The following is a 23,540-nucleotide window of genomic DNA, read 5'->3' as shown; positions in this document are numbered from 1 at the left end:
AAATAATCAGGTAGACAAAAATGTTACAAGAGAGGCATAAATAATGTGCTGTGGGAATACACAGAGAGGGGCAATAAACTCAGAGATGGTGGCACAAGAGTGGTTTCTCCAAGAGTAGAGTTTCTTGGGATTTATAAGCATTTATATCATTTCATCAAGGGTGAGTGAAGTCAGAAGACAGACTAGGAGGTGAGGGTTAGGATGGCTGGAGAGGAGACTTGCTTGGGGTCTCCTGAGAAGTTGGCTTGCATGCATGGGGTTGAAGCAAGCACAAGGTTGTGAATGTCAGGCAGAGCAAAGCCTTGGGCCCAGCCACTGGAAGAAGCAGCTGCATAGCTGCCTATTTTTACAGAGTTTTGTTCAGTATGTTCTTAAGAGAAGATCCTTTGTGGCTCTAGGACACAGTCACTCTCTGGAACCTGCTATGATTCACATTGCCAAGATATTATTTTAGCCTTACATGAATTCCAAACTCCTTTTGCTGAACTATACATATATGTCCTCTTGCCTAATTCTTAGGAAAGGTGAGAGGCAGGAAGTCACTGTTCCCCATACAATGTTCTTTATGTTCTTAAAGATGAAGCTCTAGGCCAGGTGTGGTAGCTCACACCTGTCATCCAAGCATTTTGGGAGGCTGAGGAGGCTGAGGTGGGTGGATCACTTGAGGTCAGGAGTTTGAGACCAGCCTGGCCAACATGATGAAACCTTGTCTCTACTAAAAATACAAAAATTAGCCAGACATGGTAATGCATGCTTGTAATCCCAGCTACTTAGGAGGCTGAGGCAGGAAAATAGCTTGAACTCAGGGGGTGGAGGTTGCCATAAGCTGAGATGGAGCAGTGTGTATTCTAGCCTGGGCAACAGAGAAAAGAAAAAACAAACAAACATGGAGCTATAGACTGATCTTTAAGAGTAAATGACTTGGCTGGGTGCATTGGCTCAAGCCTGTAATCCTAACACTTTGGGAGGCCAAGGGGGACAGATCATAAGGTCAGGAGTTCGAGACTAGTCTGGCCAACATAGTGAAACCCCGTCTCTATTAAAAATACAAAAAATTAGCCGGGTGTGGTGGTATGTGCCTGTAATCCCAGCTACTTGGGGACAGTTGAGTGAACCCAGGAGGTGGAGGTTACAGTGAGCTGAAATCGTGCCTTTGCACTCCATCCCAGGTAACAGTGCAAGACTCCATCTCAGAAAAATAAAGTAAATGACTTTAAAGGTCCAAAATTTCATGGGAACCACAAGAGTCAATCCTAGAGGAAACTATGGGTAGAGTGGCAACTGTTAGGGTAACTCTGGTGATCTGCTGTTACAGAGGGGTTCCCTCACTACACCATGTGCCTGCAGAAAAATGGCAAGCAACACCAAATATCACTTGCTAGTTTTCAACCAGGGCAGGACCACCACCTACCCAGGGTGGTTGTTTGGAAATGTGTGTGTATTTGCGAGAGAGGCATTTAGTGGCAATACTAGGGAACCAGACACACTAAATTGTGACAAGTGTCACACTGGGGTCACCACCTGAGACCTTGATCATGTTGAGTCACCACCTGAGATGTTGATCACATCAGGGTCACTACTTGTGACATTGATCTTGTTGGGGTCAACACCTGAGACATTGATCGTCACCTGCAGATGTCTGTCCTGCAGACCCTGACTTAATGACTGGATGAATGAATGCACTAACACACACTAGAATACAGGGAATCTGAGTGGGCTAGGGATGTTTGTCAGCTGCTCTCAGAGGGCAATTGCAGCTAACTGACCACTATTCCTTGTCTTCCTCTCATTTATTCAGTATAGATTTAATAACAGAGGTTCTAAGTCAACACACTTGGGGATAATTAACATGGTTAAAAGACTGTTTAAAATTTTTTTTTATTATACTTTAAGTTCTGGGGTACATGTACAGATTGTGCAGGATTGTTTCATAGGCATACACATGCCATGGTGGTTTGCTGCATCCATTCCCCCGTCATCTACATTAGGTATTTCTCCTAATGTTCTCTCTCCTCAATCCTCCCACCCCCTGCTAAAATCCCCTAGTCCCCCCATCCCCCAACAGGCCCCTGTGTATGATGTTCCCCTCCCTGTGTTCATGTGTTCTCGTTGTTCAACACCCACTTATGAGTGAGAATATGCAGTGTTTGGTTTTTTGTTCTTGTGTCTGTTTGCTGAGAATAATGGTTTCCAGCTTGATCCATGTCCCTGCAAAGGACATGAACTCATCCTTTTTTATGGCTACATAGTATTCCATGGTGTATATGTGCCACATTTTCTTTAACCAGTCTATCATTGATGGGCATGTGGGTTGGTTCCAAGTCTTTGCTATTGTAAACAGTGCTGCAATGAACATACGTGTCCATGTATCTTTATAATAGAACGATTTATAATCCTTTGAGTATATACCCAGAAATGGGATTGCTGGGTCAAATGCTATTTCTATTTCTAGGTCCTTGAGGAATTGCCACACTGTCTTCCACAATGGTTGAACTAATTTACACTCCCGCCAATAGTGTAAAAGTGTTCCTATTTCTCCACATCCTCTCCAGCATCTGTTGTCTCCAGATTTTTTAATGATCTCCATTCCAGTCGGTGTGAGATGGTATCTCAACGTGGTTTTGATTTGCATTTCTCTAATGACCAGTAATGATGAGCAGTTTTTTATATAAAAACATACAAAAGAGTGATACAAGGTCTTGGTTCTGGGGCCTAGAGTAAACACCATTAATGGGTAATTCCCCTTCGACCTCCCCCTGAGAGGACCATCCAGCACAAAGTTGACATGAATACACAGAGTAGAGACAAAGGGATGTGGGGTGAACAGACTTAACTGAGGAAGCTTTATTATTCTAATCTTACCTTATGACTTAAAATTCTAATGTAATGAACTGGCTGCCTTCAGCCCATTCCATTAAAACCGTTCAGCCTTCCAAAAGGTTTGAGACTATAATCTTATAACTTTTCCTAATATTTACCTAATGTTTTGCCAGCCACCCTGAGTAAATCCCAACACTAAACATTCTGCCAGGTGTCAGCCTGTCCCCTAGAACAAAAACTTGTTTGGCGCCACCCAGGATTCTTGAGTTTATTAAATGTCCTTGAAAACGGACAGGCAGTCATTATTAAAATGAGATTTTATCAGCTCTTACTGATCTAAGTGCAGCATACATCCACAGTCTTTGTGGGACAAATCTTGTTGCGTGACATAGGCTGAAGGGCTTGTACATGACATGCAAGCTTTCTGCACAGGAAGTCTCAGCTTGATGCACAGTTCCATGGATCAGTGTAAGGCATGGGATTTACTTTGATGTCCAGGTAGGTGTGGACATCAGGTAGGCCATTTTCTGAAGAGAGAAAGAAATCCAAACTGTTCTCTAGAAGGAAAGAAGACAGGGCTACTGAGCTCAAAAGTGTGAGGTAAGTAGATCCTCCCATGTCCCTGTAGGGAATGCTTCTTCATCCTCCTAGAAGTCACTGTGTTATTGGAAGAGTTTCTTAACTTCTCAAAATCTCAGTTTTATACATCTGTAAAATGGGAGTAATAATAGTACCTATCTCTTAAAGATGGATTGAGGGCTAAATAACACTCATGAAAAGCTCATGACACAGAGCCTGCCATATAACAGGCATTCTACAACTATGAAGCCAGCAGGAATGCCTCACTTGACAGAGGAGAAAACTGAGGCCCGGAGAGATGATGATTCTTGGCCCAAGTTCAAAAGCATCAGGCTGCATCTCTTTCTACCACCCTGCCACTAGACTTGTCTTCTTGTATTTAAAAAACAAAACAACAAAATATAATAAAGTTGAAGAGAAACCACTGAATTTAAAAATACATGTCCCAAATCTAAAAGTCAAGGTCTATATCATGAGACACAAGAAGTTTCCTGTTAATGATGAACATATATCATTAGAATTTCTTATGTTTCAAATTCTAGAGATTTATATGGGGATTCTTTGAATTACATATAAATATTTTTTAACTTTATAAGATTTATATAAAACGGTATATTAATACCATCTATGGCCAGTACAAGTTCCACCCTACACCCTGGAATTCCATGATGAATAAGTATTCTGCCTTTTCCATTTGGGTCTATAAGCAATCTTATCATGTCTACTTATAAGGACCTCTTTTAAAAAACAACTCATTTAACATTTTGTGTTTGAACCATCTTGAAGGCAAATATTACATTCATTTTCCTTTTTGATAGAAAAAAAACACATCATGAAAATAAAATAATACAAAATAACATTCATGGGTTCCAAGGGCGCATCTCCCAGGATGTGAAGTACTGCCTCGCTCAGGAGTCAGCTGGAGGTAACTAGGAAACAAGCTAACAAAACGAAAGACTGAACAATCAATAAAGTAAACAACAAACCTTCCCTTTGAGATTATTAGGTGATATAGTACAGGAAGGCATGTGGCTGTCCTGACAGCCAGCATCAATTCCTCCCTGTCTGGAGCTGAGGTGATGGGAGGGAAATTGAGTGAGAGCAGAAAGATTCTCTGTAAGCAGAGCCCTCAGAGTAACACCTTTGGGGGCCCAAGGCCTACCGAGGTTAGGAGTAGTGTGAATCCTCTGAAATGTCTGCTTGGTGTTGGCCACACCCTTCCAGGGCCCCTGGCATGGCCAATTACATCTGTAATTCAGGGCTGTCATGTCCTCTGTAAGCCCTCATGAGGGGTTCCTGACATGGCTTTTCCTCCCACAGTCCCTGGTTTGCCTTTGTTATCAGTAGCTGCTACCCACAGCGGAGGTGTCAGGAGTGCTGGAGAGCTTCCTCTGCCTCAGCACTCTTGGTCTCGTCTCTGGGCATCCTCTGAAGTTGCTGTTACCACCAGGCCAGCTATGGACTCTCTGTAAGATGGTGGGGCCTCTGAGTAGGAGTAATTTCCATCCTGGAATTCCAGGCCCGTCTCTGTATACGGAGGTGGAGGAATGCCAGAGGCCTCTCTCTCTGAAGCACAGCTCTGCTTTTCCCCCTCAAGTCTCTCTTCATATGCTGGAGGGTAAAAGTCTGGCCTGTGGAACAAAACAGCACAAACAGGCATGCGTTATTTAGGCATTAATGCCAAAGAGGCAGACGGCTGCCTCTCTCAGCTCAAATTGTGCGAAGCTAAACTGTTAAGAAACATGGATTTTTGAAACAGATGTACTTCTTTCTGGCATCACCAGTTTTTTAAAAATATGCTGCTCTTCCAAAAGAACCTTTTTATCGGCCACAGGATGCGTGCTTCTAGTCATATTTTTTTCCCAGTCGGTTATTCCAAGCTATTCCTTCTCTATTGCTCATTCACTCATAGAAACAGGGCCATTCAGTGTGAGATCCTTGTCAACAGTAGAGGATGTGGGACTTTGGATTGGAAACTTCACTCTATCGAGTACTTAGTCCATCCACGTCCTTGCTCCCATTCTCACATGGTATCATTCCTTCCATTGCCCTCACTTTCTCTTATCATCACAGCCAACAAAATCATGAATGAAAACCAACCTTGTGCTGATCCCTGAACTATACCATATGCCATGACTCTATCCTAACACCCTTTCAAGACTCAGTAGCTAATTTCAAAAAAACATACAAACATACTCATTTCTCAATGATATCAACTGACAACTTAATGCAGATTTCAGGTGCAGCCCTTTCTATGTCAATAGGCTAAAGCAGCCATTCATTCGGGGGCTGATATACTCATTGGTCATCTTGCACAGCATTGCTAATTGCTAAATCCTCTGGCTTCTCCATCATGAATGAGATTGGGAGAAGGGGAGAGGGGAGGAAGAGAGACTGGTGAGCTTGCTTGAGTTGTGTATTTATAGATCGAGTCCTTCCAGTGCCTACAGGGAGTGTTTATGGTGTGTAACCACAACAGAACAGGGCCTGCCATTTGTAGCCACAACTCCATTCCAAATGTCACCAGGCCCAAAGCCAATAGCTGAAGCTGCCTACTGTAAGGCATAAATCTCAGCCTTCACTCAGAATAGCCAAGGCTGAGTCATGGGGCACATGTGTAAAGGCATTTTACACAGAAAGGTGAGCTGTTCCCTGATGTGATTTAAAAGGTTCCAGGATGACTGCTGCCTTCCCCAAATTCCAACAACCTCGCTCAACCCCACCCTCCTTCAACTGCCATCCACATTCCCAGACGTCTGAATTCCATCACTAGAGACCCATTGGCTTTGATATCTCAACCTGGGTATCCATTTTGAGTGCAAATGCTTTGGAGAAATGTGACTTCCCAGGCTGACTTACTAGCATGGAATGAGCATCTAGTTACGTGCAGCAGGAAGAGGCAGTAAAATGGGGGTGTCACAATGTCCATAATTTACTTTCAAATGTTTCAGCATACCGTAATATTATGCATGTGTTAGTTGATTTAAACTATATCCAAAAGGCAATCAGTTACATTTATCAGGAATTCACATTCTAGAGGTAGTCCTCAAACATTTATACAAAAAAGAAATCATCACTCTAGAGGCATCTTCTATAATCACTTCATTTATCTTAATTTTTAATCAAATCCAGAAACTCTGCTGGCTAGTATAATAACATTGGAAATAAGTTTTGGTTATCATAATTCTTATCTCATTGATTAGCATAAAGGATGTCAAAAGTGGACCCTCATGGGTAAGATTACTTATATTCAAAATACATGGAGTAGCTAAAATATTTTAGATACTTTCTGCTCTTGCATGAACAGGGCAAAATAATTTACAGTCTCATAGCCTGTATCTTAAGAATGATGCCTAGGGTTTTATCCCTAAATAGTCCTGTGTTTAGCCAAGAATTAGGAGGTTTCTTATTGCCTGATAACTGACTATAAGATTAATTGAATCTTTTTTTTCTTGCGGTAAAATATATATAACCTAAAATTTACTGTTTTTAAGTGTATGGTTCAGTGGCACTAAATACACTCATATTGCTCTACAACCATCACCTTAAAACTCTCTACTCATTAAACAGTAAGTCCCCAGTCTCTCCTTCCACCAGTCCCTGGGACCACTGTTCTACTTTCTGTGTCTATGAATTTGACTAAGTACTCATATACGTGGAATCGTACAAGATTTGCCCTTTGTGACTGACTTGTTTCACTTAGCATAATGTTTTCAAGCTCATCCAATTGGTAGCATGAACCAGGATTTCCTTTCTTTTTAAGGCTAATATTCCATTGCATGTATATACCACATTTTGTTTATCTCCTCACCCGCTGATAGACATTTGGGATATCTCCACCTTTGGGCTATTGTGAATAATGTTGCTACAAGCGTTGGTGTACAAGTATCCACTTGAGTCCCTGCTTTCAGTTCTTTTGTGTATAAACTCAGAATGTAGAATTGCTGGATGAAATGATAATTCTATATTTAATGTATAGAGGAATCTCCACACTGTTTTCCACAGTGGTTGCACCATTTTAACATTCCCACCAGCAATACGCAGGGTTCCAATTTCTTGACATCCTCACCAACACTTGCTGTTTTTTTGATGACAACTAGCCTAATGTGTGAGGTGGCGAGATGGAATGAATCTTACCCCTAGAATATTATCACCTTCCCCTGGAGGAATGTGTTTATGCAAGATGAGATCACAACACCTAAAAGGACAATAAACTGGGACTTCTCTGAGCTCACAGAGGTGCCAGGACTCAATTTATGCCTGCTTGCTCATTTGTTGTGTGACAGAATTTTGTCTGGGACTTACTTTCCTTAGAACCTTAGAGCCAGGTTATGGGAAGTAACTAACCATCACCTGGCACTAATTAGTGACAGCTGCCAAGATATAACAAAAGGGCCTGGGTTTCTGAATTGGCTTAGGTGGGTTTTCACTGAAGGTGGTGGTAGGATTTCTCTGAGATGAGTTGCCCCTACATCATGGTTTTCCCCCAAGATGGTGCCATTCTTCCTAGTAACAACATCAGAGTAATTCCCTGAAAATAAACCTTTGGTTCTAGGTAGACAACCCATGGGACATGTAAGTCACTCCATAGTAGGACCAGAAATTACTCAGATCTTAAGCAAATCAGCCCATCTCAGCTCTCCTTGGTCTCTCTGCCTGTCAGCACGTACCTGTCCACGGTGGCCAGGGGCAGGGCCCCATGAGCCAGGTGTTGTCCCAGCACATGCCTGAACACTTCTTTGCTTTCAGTCACCTGGCGGTAGTTGCTCCAGAAAATTCCACTCAGAAGGATCACAAACCCCAGAGGCAGGAGCAAATAGGCCATAATCAGGCTCTCCTGACAGCTGAATATGGAGCTCCAGGAAATGAAGAAGGCCCCCAGGCAGACCATCAGGAAACCCATCAGGAGGGCAAGAACACAGAGAAGGAGGCCACTTCTGTTCTGCATCCTTGCACCTTAGGAACCCAGCACCCCCTGCCACTCCTCTGCTTCCCCGCTTGCTCCAAGAGAACGAGCTCATTAGCCAGCTTGCAGCTTTATACGCTCTGGGACCCACTGGCCTTTGGACAATTAAATGAAGCAGGCACTTAGAAGCTATTCATTAACCATTGAAAGTAACTGTAATATCCTTGGAGAATAAGCCAAAAAACATAGTATTGTATACTGCAGGGAAGAGTGGCTTCTTGTAGCTCTTGTTTTGCTCTTCAGAGTTGGGTGGGTTACTCAGCTGTTCCCAGTTATTTGAACGTTTGGCCCTCCTTTGATTAAAAGGCACTGGTCTCTTAATCCCCACGGAGAGCAATTCCCCTCTAAAAGCTGCAGAAGTCAGCGTTCCTTGAAGAAACTGTCTTCTTTGTGGTTTGGTAAGGAATCCTTTCCTGATTCCTTCTCTCTTTCTCTGTACTAAAAAGGCGTTTCTTCAAGGTTGTTCACATGTTTGTCTTGCCTCCCTCAACGAATCCCCACTTATTGCCCCCACACTATGATACTGGAAAATTTGCAAGACAAAAGTTCAGAATGTGAACTCCGTGATTCTTGTTCTGTTGACAAGATGAAGAACTTGAGTGGGAGGGGGAGGAGAGTGCTGGAGAGAAGGATTATAATAGACAGAGCTTTGGGAATTTGGTGGATTTCTGGGCTCTGAAATTCCTGCAGTCTTTTCCCCTTTCATAAAGTACATATGAAATAGAATTCGTTTTAGAAGATGCTGCTAAAAATCCCTGTCCTCTCCTCCACACCTCTGCTTTATGTAGCATTTCCTCAAAAAGTCTTTCCAGAACCAGCCTTCTGTTTTCTGGCTGGAATTTGTTTTCTTTAGCCTGACTGTCTTTGATTGTGGATAGCTTATTTCAGATTTGGTTTATGCCGTGGCTCTGCCCTTTTTTTATTTGATACTGTAGCATGTCCCTGCCAAAAGCCTCCTCCCCATAGAAACCCTGGGTCGCTTTTGCTCAGACAGCTTATCTTCAGCTCCTCTCCACTACTCCATTAGCATTATTTTCCATTTACTTTCCCAAGAAAAGAAGCAGTTTTTTGTGCATGTTCCAGTAATCCCTCATATACCCTTTAGTCTCATACCCACCGTCTCCTTATCTCTACCTTCGTGTTAGGGCTGGGAGACATGGGTGTTAGAGAGAAAGACACTATAGATCAAAAACTATGTAAGGTACTTCTCCATTCCAACCCTCAGCCCTCACCTTTATTAGCTTCAATTTTGACTACCTTATCTTCTAATCTTGATATTGTCTTTGTAATATTAAAACAGCTCTTATTCCCTCTTTCCCCAACCTGTCTTGAAATAGAAGATTTCTAAGATGATCCCTAAGGATTCCACCTCCTGATATTCATGTCCTTGTGTAAGTAATCCTCTCCCCTGAGGGTAGGCTGGACCTAGTGACTTGATTCTAATCAATAGCATATGGTAAAGGTGATAGATAGGAAATTCCTTCCATGATTAGGTTACAAAAGATTGTGATTACCATCTTTCTAACAGACTCTATTGCCCTCTTGGCTTGCGCCCTTTGAAGAAGGAAGCTGCCATATTGGAAAGGCCCATGAGCCAAGGAATTGAGGACAGGTTCTGGCCAACAGTCAGTGAAGAACTGAGGCCCTTAGTCCATCAGCCCATGAGGAACTGCGTCCTGTCACTGACCACATGAGCTTGGAATCAAATTCCTCGTCCCGCTGAGTCTTGAGACAACTCTACTCCCAAAAGTCACTTTGACTGAGTGACCCTGAAGTAGAAGACCACGGTAAGTCAACTCAGATTCCTGACCCATGTCAAGAATGTTAGATAATGTTATGAATTATGAATTAACCCATGTTAGGAATGTTAGATAATGTAATGCAATGTTGGATAAAATGTTTCAGCCCGGATCCTGGATGCCACAAGATGGCAAGAGGCATAATTAGTGAATGCATTATGATGAAATCATTTCATGTATATGGATGTGCCTCTTTTAACAAATAAAAGAGGTCAAAAGTTTTAAAAAAGTGTATTTTTAAAATATGTAAGTTTTGTGGCAATTTTTTAGGCAGCAGTAGATAACTAAAAATATTCTTCTCTTAGGAATTTGAAATCAGAGGAGACAATCAATGTTAAATATTTATGACAGCACCAGGCACAGAGAGAGTGTCCTATGAAGGTTATCCGTAACCACCGTGCCAATATTGTTATTACCATGACTGTTATAATTCCAAAAAGCTGTGGAAGACCCAGGACTCCCAGCTGAAAGATCTGCACTAGGAGTTGGGTCCCAAGAACAGGTAGATGCTAGAGCCCCAGGATAATGCTAAGAATCAGGTTACGGAGGAAGAGTGCTCTCAATGGGAACTGCCCACCAGACAGTTGGGCTTCTCTGTTTTAGACAAAAGTAGAGGCAGAAATTAGGCTGGGGATTATGACAGGTCAGGCCTCATTCCTGTGATCACATGAACATATGAGCAAATAAGTGTTGTTATAATTTTTCTCCTCCATGCCAAGAAAGTACACTAGAACCAGTGCCTTATAGTTTGCCAGACAGTTCCTTTCCCTCCAATGCCCTTTGAGGAGACTCCTATTATTCCACAGCAGTGTTTTGGTGGTAGTGGTGGTGGTGTGTTTTTGGTGAAAAATTAGGTAGCGAAGAGCAAAATCCAGAAAGTGGCCCAGGGATGGAAGGACGCAGTTCCTTTACATAAAATGTATATGAAATTAAAAATAGTTCCTGGGCTTAGGTATTTGTGGAATTTATTTTGGGAATCAAGGGAAAAGGGCTGGGAACATTTGTAGCATATGTGGGAGCAGACGAGAAAAGGAAAAAAATCCATATGGATATAGGAAGTATCACAGATAACCATATTTCTCCTTTAAAATGACTAAGAATTACTAATGAACACCATACAGTCTATCTGTGTAATAAAACTGTACTTGTGCCTCTTACATCTGTACACATATAAGTAAACAAAAACTTAAAAGGCAAAAGAGAAATACTGATGAAGTTGAGGTTATTTTGTATGTTTATGTTTATTAAATATACATTACCTAATAATTATGGTTTTTTTAACTGTGACTCTGCTTCAGTTTCTCTTTTTGCCTCTCATAAAACTTTTTTATGAGTAATTAAAACTTTACTCACTGGTAAGAAATTACCAATGCTAAAATGGTAATTTTATTTATAAGAAAAATTAGGCTGAAAAGATGTATTCCCTCGCATTTTCAAATAATACACCATTCTGCAGATAAAAACAGAGATCAGTATAGTTTCTAGGAACTACACTTCACTCTCAAGTTTATTTGTATACCTGGAAATTCAGTTGCCATCATCAAGCTTAGGTTAATTGATTATGAACTCTTGTTAACTCAATTGAGCATCATAGCAACTTGAGATAGTTCTAGTCCGCAAATATGAGCCACCATTGTACTTTACAGTAATAATACAAAACCAACCTCACACTGTAAGCAAAAGATGCTAGGCTATCATGTGCTATTATGAAGACTTATTATGAAGGTTGTCATTGTTGTGCGTACTTTCTTACTTTCTCAAAGTACTTGATCTTTTTTTGTGCGCTTTGTAATATGTGCTATGAGTGTAGTCATATATATGAAGATTATATATTAAAATATATCTGTATGAGGGGTATGTGCCCACTTTTTAAACTTTTATTTTAAGTTTAGAAGTACATGTGCAGATTTGTTATATAAGTAAACCTGTGTCACGGGGGTTTGTTATACAGATGATTTCATCACCCAGGTATTAAGCCTTGTACCCATTAGTTATCTTTCCTGATCCTCTCCCTCCTCCCACCCTCTCCCCTCCAGTAGGACACAGCGTCTGTTTTTCCCTTCTTTGGGTCCGTGTGTTTTGATCATTTAGCTCCCACTTATCAGTGAGAACATGCAGTAAATACGGTTTCTGTTCCTGTGTTAGTTTGATGATAACGGCCTCCAGCTCCATCCACATCCGTGCGAAGAACGTGATCTTGTTCTTTCTTATGCCTCCAGTTTTCCATGGTGTATATGTACCACATTTTCTTTATCCAGTCTATTATTGATGGACATTTAGGTTGATTCCACATCTTCGCTATTGTGAATAGTACTGCAATGAACTTACTTGCGCATGTGTCTTTATGATAGAATGATTTGTATTTCCTTGGGAATATATCCAGTAATGGGATTGCTGGGCTGAGTGGCATTTCTGTCTTCAGGTCTTTGAGGAATCACCACAGTGTCTTCCACAAGGCTAAACTAATTTATACTCCCACCAACAGTGTATAAACATCCCTTTTTCTTTGCAGTCTTGCCAGCATCTGTTATTTTTTTGCTGTTTAACAATAGCCATTCTGACTGGTATTAGATAGTATCTTATTGTGGTTCTGATTTGCATTTCTCTAATGATCAGTGATGTTGAGCTTTTTTTCGTTGGCCACATGAATGTCATCTTTCTGCTTCAGTTCTAAACCACATGGATCACTGCTGTATAAGCATCATTCCCCTTTTGTGACTCAAAAATGACCAAGAATCACTATAATCAATGACTTTTAATTTTAAACAATTCTTATTACTTGTAGTTTCCCTCTTATTTATGTTGTAGTATGCCCTCTTTCCCCACAATCACTATTATTAATAACATTTTTGAAAAAAAAAAAGAAAGTAGATGTATACTTGTTTTACTCACAGTGAAACAGCACAGGTATGGAGAGAAAGCACCTTGTTCTTCAGCCATCTTGAAGGGGTAGAAGAAACCTGAGCAGAAAAGCAGTTGTGATAACAGAAGAGAAAATTAGGCCATATTTTCTGGGCTGGGGCAAAATAAAAAGAATGTAATAACGAGGCGGTCGAACACTAAGAAGTTGCCTTAAAGAATCATTTCAGGAGACCTTTGGCCCTTCACCTCAGCTGTATTCTATCTTCTGGATCTGCCTTCTCTCTCATGCCAGCTTTCCCATTTTCTCCTCCTTGCCACTACTCAGCACTGATTATGAGAACAGGGGGCCATTTAAAGCTGGGGACACAGGCCGGCGTGGAGGCTCAAGCCTATAATCCCAGCACTTTGGGAGGCTGAGGTGGGAGGATCATTTGAAGTCAGGAGTTCAAAACTAGCCTGGCCAACAAGGTGAAAGCCTATCTCTACTAAAAATACAAAAATTAGCCAGGTGTAGTGGTGGGTGCCTGTCATCCCATCTACATGGGAGGCTGAGGCAGGAGAATCACTTGAGCTCAGGGGGCCAGAGGCTGCAGTGAGCTGAGATCGCTCCACTGCACTCCAGCCTGGGAGACAGTGAGACTCCATCTCAATAATATAATAATAAAGCTGGGGAACCACTGTGGGAGAGAGAGTCAGATGATTCAGCAAAGTTCACAGACAGTATGGAACTGATGGGAAAATGGATACGCTGGAGGAGTATGGCTCACATCTCTAAAGAGGAAAGTTCTGGGACCCAGTGGAGGCCAAACCAAAGTCCCCCATCACTGTTTCCATCTCCTTCTCAAGAGATCCACCAAGGAAATGACACCTTGCTTTTAAACTAGCCTATTTGTTTATTATTCTTCATCTTAAAAATTCACCAATCAGCAGAAGTGTCTGACTTGGCAGTAAGCAACAACATGTTATTTGGTTGACAGCCAAACTATCTTAAACCATAATCACTCTTTCAACACTGTTCTTTTGAGCACGACAGACCCATGAGAATTGTTCTGAACACTGAGTACCTTACGGTGGACGTCAGAGGCCCCAGAACCTCACCCTTCTTTCAAACTCTCCCGTGTAATACACAAATGCCTTGGAACTTCTCACAACCCTATGCACCCTAGTTTCTGTTTATCAGACACATGGGTCAATACCCTTGTCTTGAAAACAGGAAGAGTATTGCTGTGAATGAGAAGTCAGTGGGGACTTTGGAAGGAAACTAATGGGGTGTTGAAGCTGTTACATAGGAGGGGCATGGGGCCAAGAGCTGAGGCAGACTGGCCAGATTTCAGAAGGTCACTTTGGCTTAGGAAGTGAGGCTTTGTGGGAGGTAGGGAAGGTGTGCATATGAGTAGCAAGAGATGTTAGCCCTGCCTGATTTCATGGTGGTGACTACTGAGTGATTTCTGGATTAGCCTTTCACACTTGCGGGTTCACTGAGCACTGGCCACTTCCTCTTCTTTCCCATTCTTGTTTTCTTTGCTTTTGAAACTGTCCCCTCACCTCTCCCTATCCACCACTCAGGAGAAGATTTATATGAAGGTGTTTTTTTTTGTTGTTGTTGTTGTTGTTGGCAAAGAGCAGCTTCTCGAAAGGTGCATGGCACAGTAAGGTAAGCTTGTGTCAGAGCAGCATGTGAGACCCCCACTCACCCTGGGTGGAACCTAGTGGGTTTTCTGGCCCAGGGACTCTGTGGAGACCAGGACTAGGAGAAGCCATGGAACACTCACCTAGAGTGCAAAATTTGTTGGGAGTTGTGGGGGGTGGGGAGGGAGGAACTTAGTAATCAAGACAAATTATATTTTCCAGCAATGTTTTAAAAAATCTAGTTGGCAGAATATGGCTCATGGGACAGCAGTGTATTTCTGTAAATAAAGTTGTGGTGAGGAAATTTGGTCCTACTGGCCAAACAGGAAGATAAATTTTGTTCTAGAGAGAGCTCAATTAAATCCACAAATAAGCCAGAGCAAGTTTAATTTCTCAGGGATCTTTGGAAAACCGAAAGACCACACTTCTGTGGCCACTTTGAACCAGGGCAGAAGCCCCAAGCCAGGGCAGAATCTGACTGCCTGCATTGACACCACCTGGCATGATAGGCAGGGACTTGTAAATAGAAAGCAGGTTCTGTGCCCACTTTATGAAATTCTCTGTAATATTCCATTTCTCTTTTCTCCACTTCCTAGTTTTAATACTCTTGAATACCTTGATAGCAAAATGTGTGTTGCTCAAAGATTTAGTAGAAATCATTATAAATCTCACTCATAAAACCACTGGGTCCAAGACCTTTTTTCCCTAGATTTTTTTTCCTTGTAATTTTTTGTTGACTGCTAGGTACTCTGTGCAGGGCAGTAGAGACTGAGATAAATAGTAGATATCCCATATTTGAACATGGGCACAACGCTGCCATTCCTCACCTATCAGTGTAGGGAGGTGAGTGAATCTAGTCAAGATTTGAGCTGAGTTTGAGTTTTGTTGTCATTATGATTCCCTTCAGTGCATTACTGGCTTCAAATTCCTCTGGTATTAACTGATGCTTGGGGTGAGGGATGGCTTACTGAAAGGTTTTTCTCAGTGTTCCTCCTGCATCCTCAACTTTAGACCTTCACTGAGTACTCACACCTGTTGGGAGGTGGTCTTCACACTCTTGCCTATTCCCTCAGCAGTAGACTATGCCTGTTACCTGGTACTTGCTAGCTGGGTGGTGGGGTGGTGGGGGGCGTGACTTCTCTGTTGTCTTGATCCACCTTAGTCTTATGCAGGCCTTAAGATCCTGGTGTTGGGGATGGGGCCTTTCTCAGTAAACCTACCCTTTCTCTAGCATTAGCATCCCCAAACAATCCGACCTCTGGATGGTTCCCTGATCCTTCCATACAGAAGGCTTTTTCTTTCCACTTTTCCCAGCCACATGGCTTTCACCTGTGCCCTGGGAGAAAGAGGGTTTGCTGCCTCCCCACTCTAGCAGCTTAACAGACTCCAGCTGGAGCTGTGACCCTTTCCTTCAGCAGCTGGGTGGAGAGCCACTGGAGAAGAGTCCAGAAGTGGGTGCGAATCCTCCTCATGTCTACAGCTCCCAGTGTTTCTGTACTCCCACATTGGCCCACATTTGGCATCTAACAATCCGTTAAAAATTTCAGCTGAATTCTTCTTACTGTCTCGTACGACATTGGTGTCTCTTCTTCCTGGGTCCTGTCATAGGAGAGCCAGGGCTTGTGTCCTGGCTTCCGTGGGAGGTTCCTGCCTTTCCTAGATTGAGGCTATTCAGTTGCTCTGTGACCTCAGCTCTCTGACGGATTCAAGAAACTTTATGATTTTGTAGATTATCAGAGTTTTCTGGTTGTTAGATGAGAGTAATGTTCTTTCAGGCTTTCTGCCTCCTGGACAGAAGTGGGGATATCCTTGACATCGTTTCTTTAGGGTAAACTTAAATTAGTTTTTCAAATTCTCCTAAAGGTTTTAAGGTTATCGCTTCTCCTGAAGTCAATTTTTGTAATTTACAATTTCCTAAAAAACATTCCACTTATATGCCTACCAATTTTGTTCACACACACACACACACACACACACACCACAGAGACAGATGACATTCACTTATGATATATAGTTATCATATGCTGTATTCAATTATTTTAAAGTTTCACCTGACTTTCTAGGTATATCACCTTTCCAATTCTTAACATTGCTATGTTTCTTTATTCCTCTTTTTTTTTTTAAATGAGACTAACCAAAGCTATTTCATTAGATTTTTCAAAACTATTTGTTCATGTATTGATCTAAGAGCCAGCATTTGGTTTTATTATTATAAGTTTGTATTTCATAATTTTCTGAAGTTATCATCAATAATTCCTCTAGTCTCCTTTAAATTTTTTGTCATTTTGGGGTAGTATCCTCAGTAAATCAGGAGGCCTTTTTAAATGATTCCATTAGTTTTATGATTCACCAGTTTTTGCTTTAATCTGAAACAAGTTCATTAGTCTATTTTAAATGACTGTTTTGTCATCCTTTTTGTAACATCTTCTGTAGAATGCTTAATTTATCTCTAAATGTGTTTTCTAATAAATTAGGGCCACTCACTTGCGTCCTTTTGACACAAATCACCCACATTTTTATACACCATGCTCCCATTGTCAGTCATTTCCAAATAATAAGTAATTTCACTTAACATAAAAATGAGCAAAATATGTAAACATATAAGTGATTTTAAAAGAAACAGGAAATAGTCCTTAAACAATTAAAATATGTTCAACCTCACTTATAATAAGGAAAGTACTAAAATACAATTTCTCACCTATCAGATCAGCAAAAATCTCAGTTTGACAACACACTCTGCCGGCAAGGCTGCAGGGTAAAGGCACTCGTATATTGCAGATGGGAATATGACAGCTAGCAAACTTATATTTGCATTTTTCTTTCTGACCCAGAAATCACACTTCTGGAAATATATTCCATTGGCAAAATTACAAAATTTTAAATGTGCAGATTTACTTATTGTAGCAGCATTGTTTGTAATTACATAAGACTGGAAACACTCAAATGGCCAGGAATAAGGGCCCGGTTAAATAAGCTAAGGTACATTCATGTCTCAGAATGCTATTCAGTTGTAAAAAGGAATGAGTAATATCTCTATATTAAGAAGATGATCTTTAGGGTATACTGATAAGATAAAGCAAATAAAAGATAAGACAAATAACAAAGTTTATAGTATTAAAAAAGGAGGGGATACAAATATGTATGCATATGTGTCAGCATTTTCAAAAAGAAGCAATGAAGGTATCAAACAAAATTAATTTTTAAAATGGTTACCTTTAGAGGAGGGAGGGAACAGGATAGGAAAAATACAGTTGGAAGACAGACTTATCTGAATGTGTCTTTAAAATAGTTTTAACACTGGAACTATATGCATATTTTACATAACAAAAAACAAATTAATTCAAAACTATAAAGCAAAGCAATTCTTAAAATTTTCTTAACAAAAGGTAACAAATGAACCTAATTTCTTATCAGTTTGATTGTTTGCCATAAACAAAAATATTCGAAGTAAATTTAAATTGTAGTATTTTCACTTAGTGAGAAAGACTCTAGTGTAAAACAAAACAAAAACAAAATCTACAAATAAATCCTAATATGCATTCAGTAGTCTTATGGATACTAAGAATATGGGGTATTATAATCCTAGCATTGTGGGAGGCCAAAGCCAGCAGATCACTTGAGCCCAAGAGATCAAGACCAGCCCGGGGCATGGCAAAACCCCAGCTCTACAAAAAAATACAAAAATCAGCCCGGCCTGGTGGTGTGCCTATAATTCCAGGTACTCAGGGTGGGCTGGCTGGGGAGGGAGGTGCTGAGGGAGGTCAAGTCTTCCACTGCACTCCAACATGGACAGAGTCCCCTTCCTTATAAACCCTTTAGGTAGATGTAGGGGCTTCTGGGACTCTTTATCTCTTTGCAGTGTGTCCTGGAAGAGTCAGGCCCTATGTTCCCGCTCACTAATTTAATACTCATTTGCATCTGTTTGGATATTCAGTCCGATTTCTAAAGTAACAGTGATTGTATTTTTAATAATCCAGAAATCTGATTACTTCTTTGTCTATTTTATGGCTGTGACAGTCTTCCCAGTGAATGTAAGTTCTGATTTGGGAGCCATCATCCTCTATAGTGTGGGGGCAGAAGCTGGCAGGTGTGCAGGTAGATCATGTTGATGTGGGGCATTTCTCTCCCCAGCATAAGTAAGAGGCCTGGGAACTTCTTGCATCAGAAGAAGGTCATGGTTTCATTTTCTTCTCACCACTCCTCCTGCCACGCCTTGTTGTATACATAGAGTTACTCAACTCTGCTCTGTTTCTCTGTCCAGAGTCGGCCCTTCTGATAGGAAACTCCCCAGGTTCACTGTTTAAAGCAGTTACTGAGGCATTAATCAGAGAGCAAACACCACTCTTGCCAGAAATGCAGCACGTGAGAGTGATGGGAAGATCATAACAGGCCAGGCAATTGATAATATGATCTTTCGGTTTCATTTTTTATTTTTCTTGAGACATGGTCTTGCTCTGTCACCCAGGCTGGAGTGCAGTGGCAGGATCACGGCTTACTGCAGGCTCAACTTCCCCAGGCTCAAGCAATCCTTCTGCCTCAGCCTCCCAAGTAGCTGGGACCACAAGCACACATCACCACATCCAGCTAATTTGTGTGTGTGTGTGTGTGTGTGTGTGTGTGTTTATAGTAGAGACAGGGTTTCGCCATGTTTCCCAGGCTGGTCTTGAACTTCTGAACTCAAGTGATCCTCCCACCCCAGCCTCCTAAAGTGCTGATATTACAGGCGTAAGTGACCATGCCTAGCCCATGTCAGATAACAATTGACAAGGCCCCTCCCTGCACTGAATGAGTTAACCTTGAGCATGAAATTCCTCTAGAACATTAGTGCACAAAACAGCCCTGACTTTTGCAGTAACCTCTTTCTGCTCTTTTTTCTGCTTTGATTTCTCTGTCAATCAATTCTGTCTTTGGGCTGTATTCCATGAAATCTTAAGAATTTCTGATCTTTGATTGTAACTTTTCTTGTTTGGCATTTTAGTGGAATTTTGAAGAGGAAGGAAAAGTAGACTGATGTGCTCAGTCTGCCAATTAGATGCCCCATTTTTTTTTCTGAGTGTATGAGGATATGAGTGGGTATTGTTTACAAAATTAGGATCACATTGTATATGGAGTTTTGTATTTTGGTTTTTTACTATAACAACATGTGTTTTTTGAAAACACTATTTTCAGTGATTACATTTTGAATGAGCCTTCACTGTTTATCATACTGGAGTATAATTAGTCATTTTCTTTTATATCTTCCACACTAAATAATAAGGTCCTCAAGAAGAGAGAAAATGTCAGCATTGTAGATCCTTAAGATAAATTGAAATGTGTGGCAAGTAGTAGTTCTATAAGTCTTCCTGATTCAATCTGATTTTTTTTTTCAGTGGAGTATGTGAGGACCAAAGCAGATACTTACAGAGGGGATGGATGGGAAAAAGGGGAGTAAGTTTGACCTGGAAATAGGGGAGGACTAAATCTGCTCATTCCTGTCTTTTGATTGTATTCCCACTTTCTCTTTCTGTTGCTGTTACAGAAGCAGAATCCTTAGTTGAATTGGAAAATATGGTTGTTGAGATTTTCCTCCCCCTTATTAGAGCCCTAGAGGCAAGAACCTATCTTTGGAATACAAAGTTTCTTTCAGCACATGTCACAATGTGTATAAAATATTTCTTAAGAAGTATAAAGATGGTGCTGATCTACCCAAGTTGCTACTTACCGCCTCAGAAGGATGAGTCATACTCTGTTTACGATGAGGGCTGAAGTAAGGACTCCTCACAGCCAGGAGTATCATCAAGTCATGAATATCCGTAACAGTAACTATAAACTCTTACAGGATTGTGGCATTAGATGGCTACAGACTTTTGTTTAAGTGTTTTGGGATGAATAGTTCACTGCACTTGAACAAGTGTTGGAAATCAAAATAAGAAGGCAAAACATTAACCTTACATAGATTTATCATCAAGCTCAGATTTAAAAAAATTTTTTACAAATATAATTGAGTGACTCAAAAACAGAAAATTCCCATTTTCTAGCCACAAAAACTTAAAAATAAATAGTGGGTCTGTCCTCCCACCCTCCCTTCCTCCCTCCCTTCCTTCCTCCCTTCCCTTCCTTTTTATAATGCATTTGTTTATTTGAGTCACTGATGGCTAGCCCAAGAATAAAGTGAATAATTCATTACAGTATTTCTTTCTCTGAATGAGACTTAGACATTTGTTATTATATCTTCATATACATATATAGTAGTTCATTAATTTTTAAAAAATCAATAGAGGCCCACATTTATTTATTTCCTGAAAAATGGATAGTAGAAGGCAAGAGTGAAAAAATTGCTGCTGATCTACAGGAAAGAATAGCAGGGAATATCTTGGTTTAAACTGAACTTTGTACAGTTTCTCATGCTTCTCACTTTTCACATGGTCCAATATGAAAAATACACCTAAAACAATCATAATAATTATGTATCAAGTACTACTGTGGACGAGGCAATTTTACTTTTGCTATCTTTAATTCGCACACCAATATTGCAACGCAGGTAAGTTCCCTTCAAGACTGAAGGATGCTGAGTCCTGAGAGTATCAATGACCCTCCTCAAGGTCATTTAGAGCCGTGTTACAAACCCATCCCTACTGGCTCTATGTCCTGCACTCTTCATCTTACATCACAATGCCTCTCTGAACAGCTGATTTTAACATTTGCAATTTTACTTAATACATTTACAGTTTATGATGAAATTACTAATTGCTGCTGCTTATGGATTTGCAAAATATTTTAGACTCACAGTATTTAGCAAACACCTGTCATTTACAAGTGTATCAATCAGAATCAGCTAAGATTTGCGTTGTAGCAAACAACCTCAGATCTTCATGGTTTAAATAACAAAAATTTATTTCTTGTTTCCTCACAGAGTCCATCATGGTTTAGCTGAAGCTTTGCTATAAGTTGACCTTCTCTTCACTTTAGGACTCAGCTGACGAGTAGCTATTTTCCTGAACACAGTAGTCACAATAGCCAAGAGAATAGATGACAATGAAGGGTCTTGCACTGACAATTACAGTTTTGTCCCTGAGGGGTCACACATCACTTTGTTATAACTCATTAGCAGTGACTGGTCACATGTCCCCAACCAACCATAGGGGACCAGGAAGTGTAAATCTACTGTAGGCCCAGATGATTCAAATAGCTAGAAATATTTGGTGGGTACCATTAATTCTACCTCACCAGGAATGTAACTAAGTGCTGAAGGGAACACAAGGAATAAGATATACTCTTTGTCCTTTGAAAACTTACCATGAGTGATGCAAACAAGCAAGCATAATGCAAAGCAGACACAGGCAAAACTGCGGTAGAAACATCATATTCAAGGAAGACAGAGAAACAAATGATTAATTTTAAATGGTGAGATTCCAGAAGGCTTTGCAGAGAATACTACAGATGCACTCTCAAAGCTTGAAGGGTTTTAAAGCATCAAAAGGTATTTTAGGGAGAAGCGTACTAAAACTAAGGGAACTGCATGAAAGGGTCTGGTGAGTTCAAGGCAAAGATGACCGAGGGGACAGCACAGGCAGGTAAATGAGACTAGGAATGAAACAAGAGACTGAAAAGTCATCGGGGACAGATGGTCAAAGTCTGAATGCCACACAAGGAAATGGTGCTCTTTATAAATAGCTACATTTTAGAACTATATCAGGAATGTTGTCTCAAATTGATTAATGTTTCCATCTTGACGTATTTAGAAGAATACGTTCTCATGCTAAGTGGAGTGAAATAACAAGATTGTCATCACAGAGTGTCTGGTACCTAACAGGTAATCAATAAATATGAATGAATGTTTGGGTAGGAAGCAAGTCAAGGAAGGCATTATATGTTTCATCATTTATCAAATTCTGAGTATGCACAACTGATTTTTTAAAGAAAGAGCAAATATCACTAAATAGAACTGGTTGGGTGATGCCTCAGTAAAATGTTATCTAATTCTACATGTTTAATTACTTCTCTTTCTTACTTTCTTTAGCCTAAGGTATGTGAATTATTTTAACATTTCCTCTTAGGTTTGGTCCCCCAATTCTCTAAACAAATTGTTCTTCTCTGAAAATTTTCTAGGCTCTCTGCATGTCTCTTAAAGCCTCAGAGCCTCAAACACTGGAGACAACTTGCTGCATGCAAGCTTACTTCAATACTTCATATTTTCTAGGACCTTATGGTGAGGGTTGCCTCAAAGTCCCTGTGTGCGGAAGTTCTAATCTAGAGTGTGCAATCCTGTGTACTCAGTAAAAGGAGCTATACTGAAAAATAAAACAAATTAAAAACAAGCCAACCAGACCCCCAAGCCCCACCTAGAGTTGTTAAGCACAGAACTTTTCAGCAGCCAATGACACTGTCAGCCCTGGGCTAGAATTTCATGAGTCCCAGGAACAGGGTAATTGAAAGGAACAATGCTGATAGCTTGGGGTAGTCACAGCTGGAAGGTTGCTGCCTTTACACAAAGACCCTGTTCTGCCTCCTTCTGTGGAACATCAAAGAGGAATTGTTAACGGAGCAAAACCTTGCAAAGCATGTGTGGTGCTGGGGGATTTGTGATGCAAGTACAAGTGGGTTAAGGAACGCACAAAGAGCAGGGCAGCCTGAGTCAACACAGCAGCCGCTGTGGGCCCCCTTGCTGTCTAGGTGGAGACTTCTCACACGTGGCCACATGGATCACTTGGGGAATCTCAAGAAAGTGCAGACACTGATTCAGCAGGATGGGGGTAGAACTGGAAATTCTGCGTCTTTGACAAGCTTCCAGGTGATACTGACACTGCTGCTCTCTGAGGCCACACTTGAAGTAGCCGGGAGTCCAGGCAACAGCTTCCCCTTCCCAAGGAAGCTAACCCCTTCTTGTTATGAGAGCATTAATGTTC

General features: G+C 40.9%; 1 protein-coding gene across 1 annotated transcript; it reads right to left on the bottom strand.

The window, feature by feature from the left end:
* Positions 1-4,137: 4,137 nt before the first annotated feature.
* Positions 4,138-8,447, bottom strand: TMEM252 (transmembrane protein 252). The gene is made up of 2 exons (XM_032290965.1): positions 8,070-8,447; positions 4,138-5,030 (listed from the first exon to the last, which is right to left on the bottom strand). Exons 1-2 carry the CDS (start codon positions 8,345-8,347, stop codon positions 4,796-4,798), a joined length of 513 nt encoding a protein of 170 aa, XP_032146856.1. The 5' UTR covers positions 8,348-8,447; the 3' UTR covers positions 4,138-4,795.
* Between the last annotated feature and the right edge of the window lie 15,093 nt (positions 8,448-23,540).

The sequence above is a fragment of the Sapajus apella genome, unplaced genomic scaffold, assembly GCF_009761245.1.
Source record: "Sapajus apella isolate SASKATOON/1434 unplaced genomic scaffold, GSC_monkey_1.0 scaffold24, whole genome shotgun sequence".
Classification (NCBI taxonomy): Eukaryota; Metazoa; Chordata; class Mammalia; order Primates; family Cebidae; genus Sapajus; species Sapajus apella.
The sequence above is the reverse complement of the archived record's forward strand: the minus strand, read 5'-3'. Positions and strand labels throughout refer to the sequence as shown.

Excerpts from the sequence above, each read along its gene's own strand:
- TMEM252 (XM_032290965.1), bottom strand. The coding sequence starts at position 8,347 with ATGCAGAACAGAAGTGGCCTCCTTCTCTGTGTTCTTGCCCTCCTGATG. Across the intron at positions 5,031-8,069 it reads CCCCTGGCCACCGTGGACAG|GCCAGACTTTTACCCTCCAG; the intron begins GTACGTGCTGAC and ends TTTGTTCCACAG.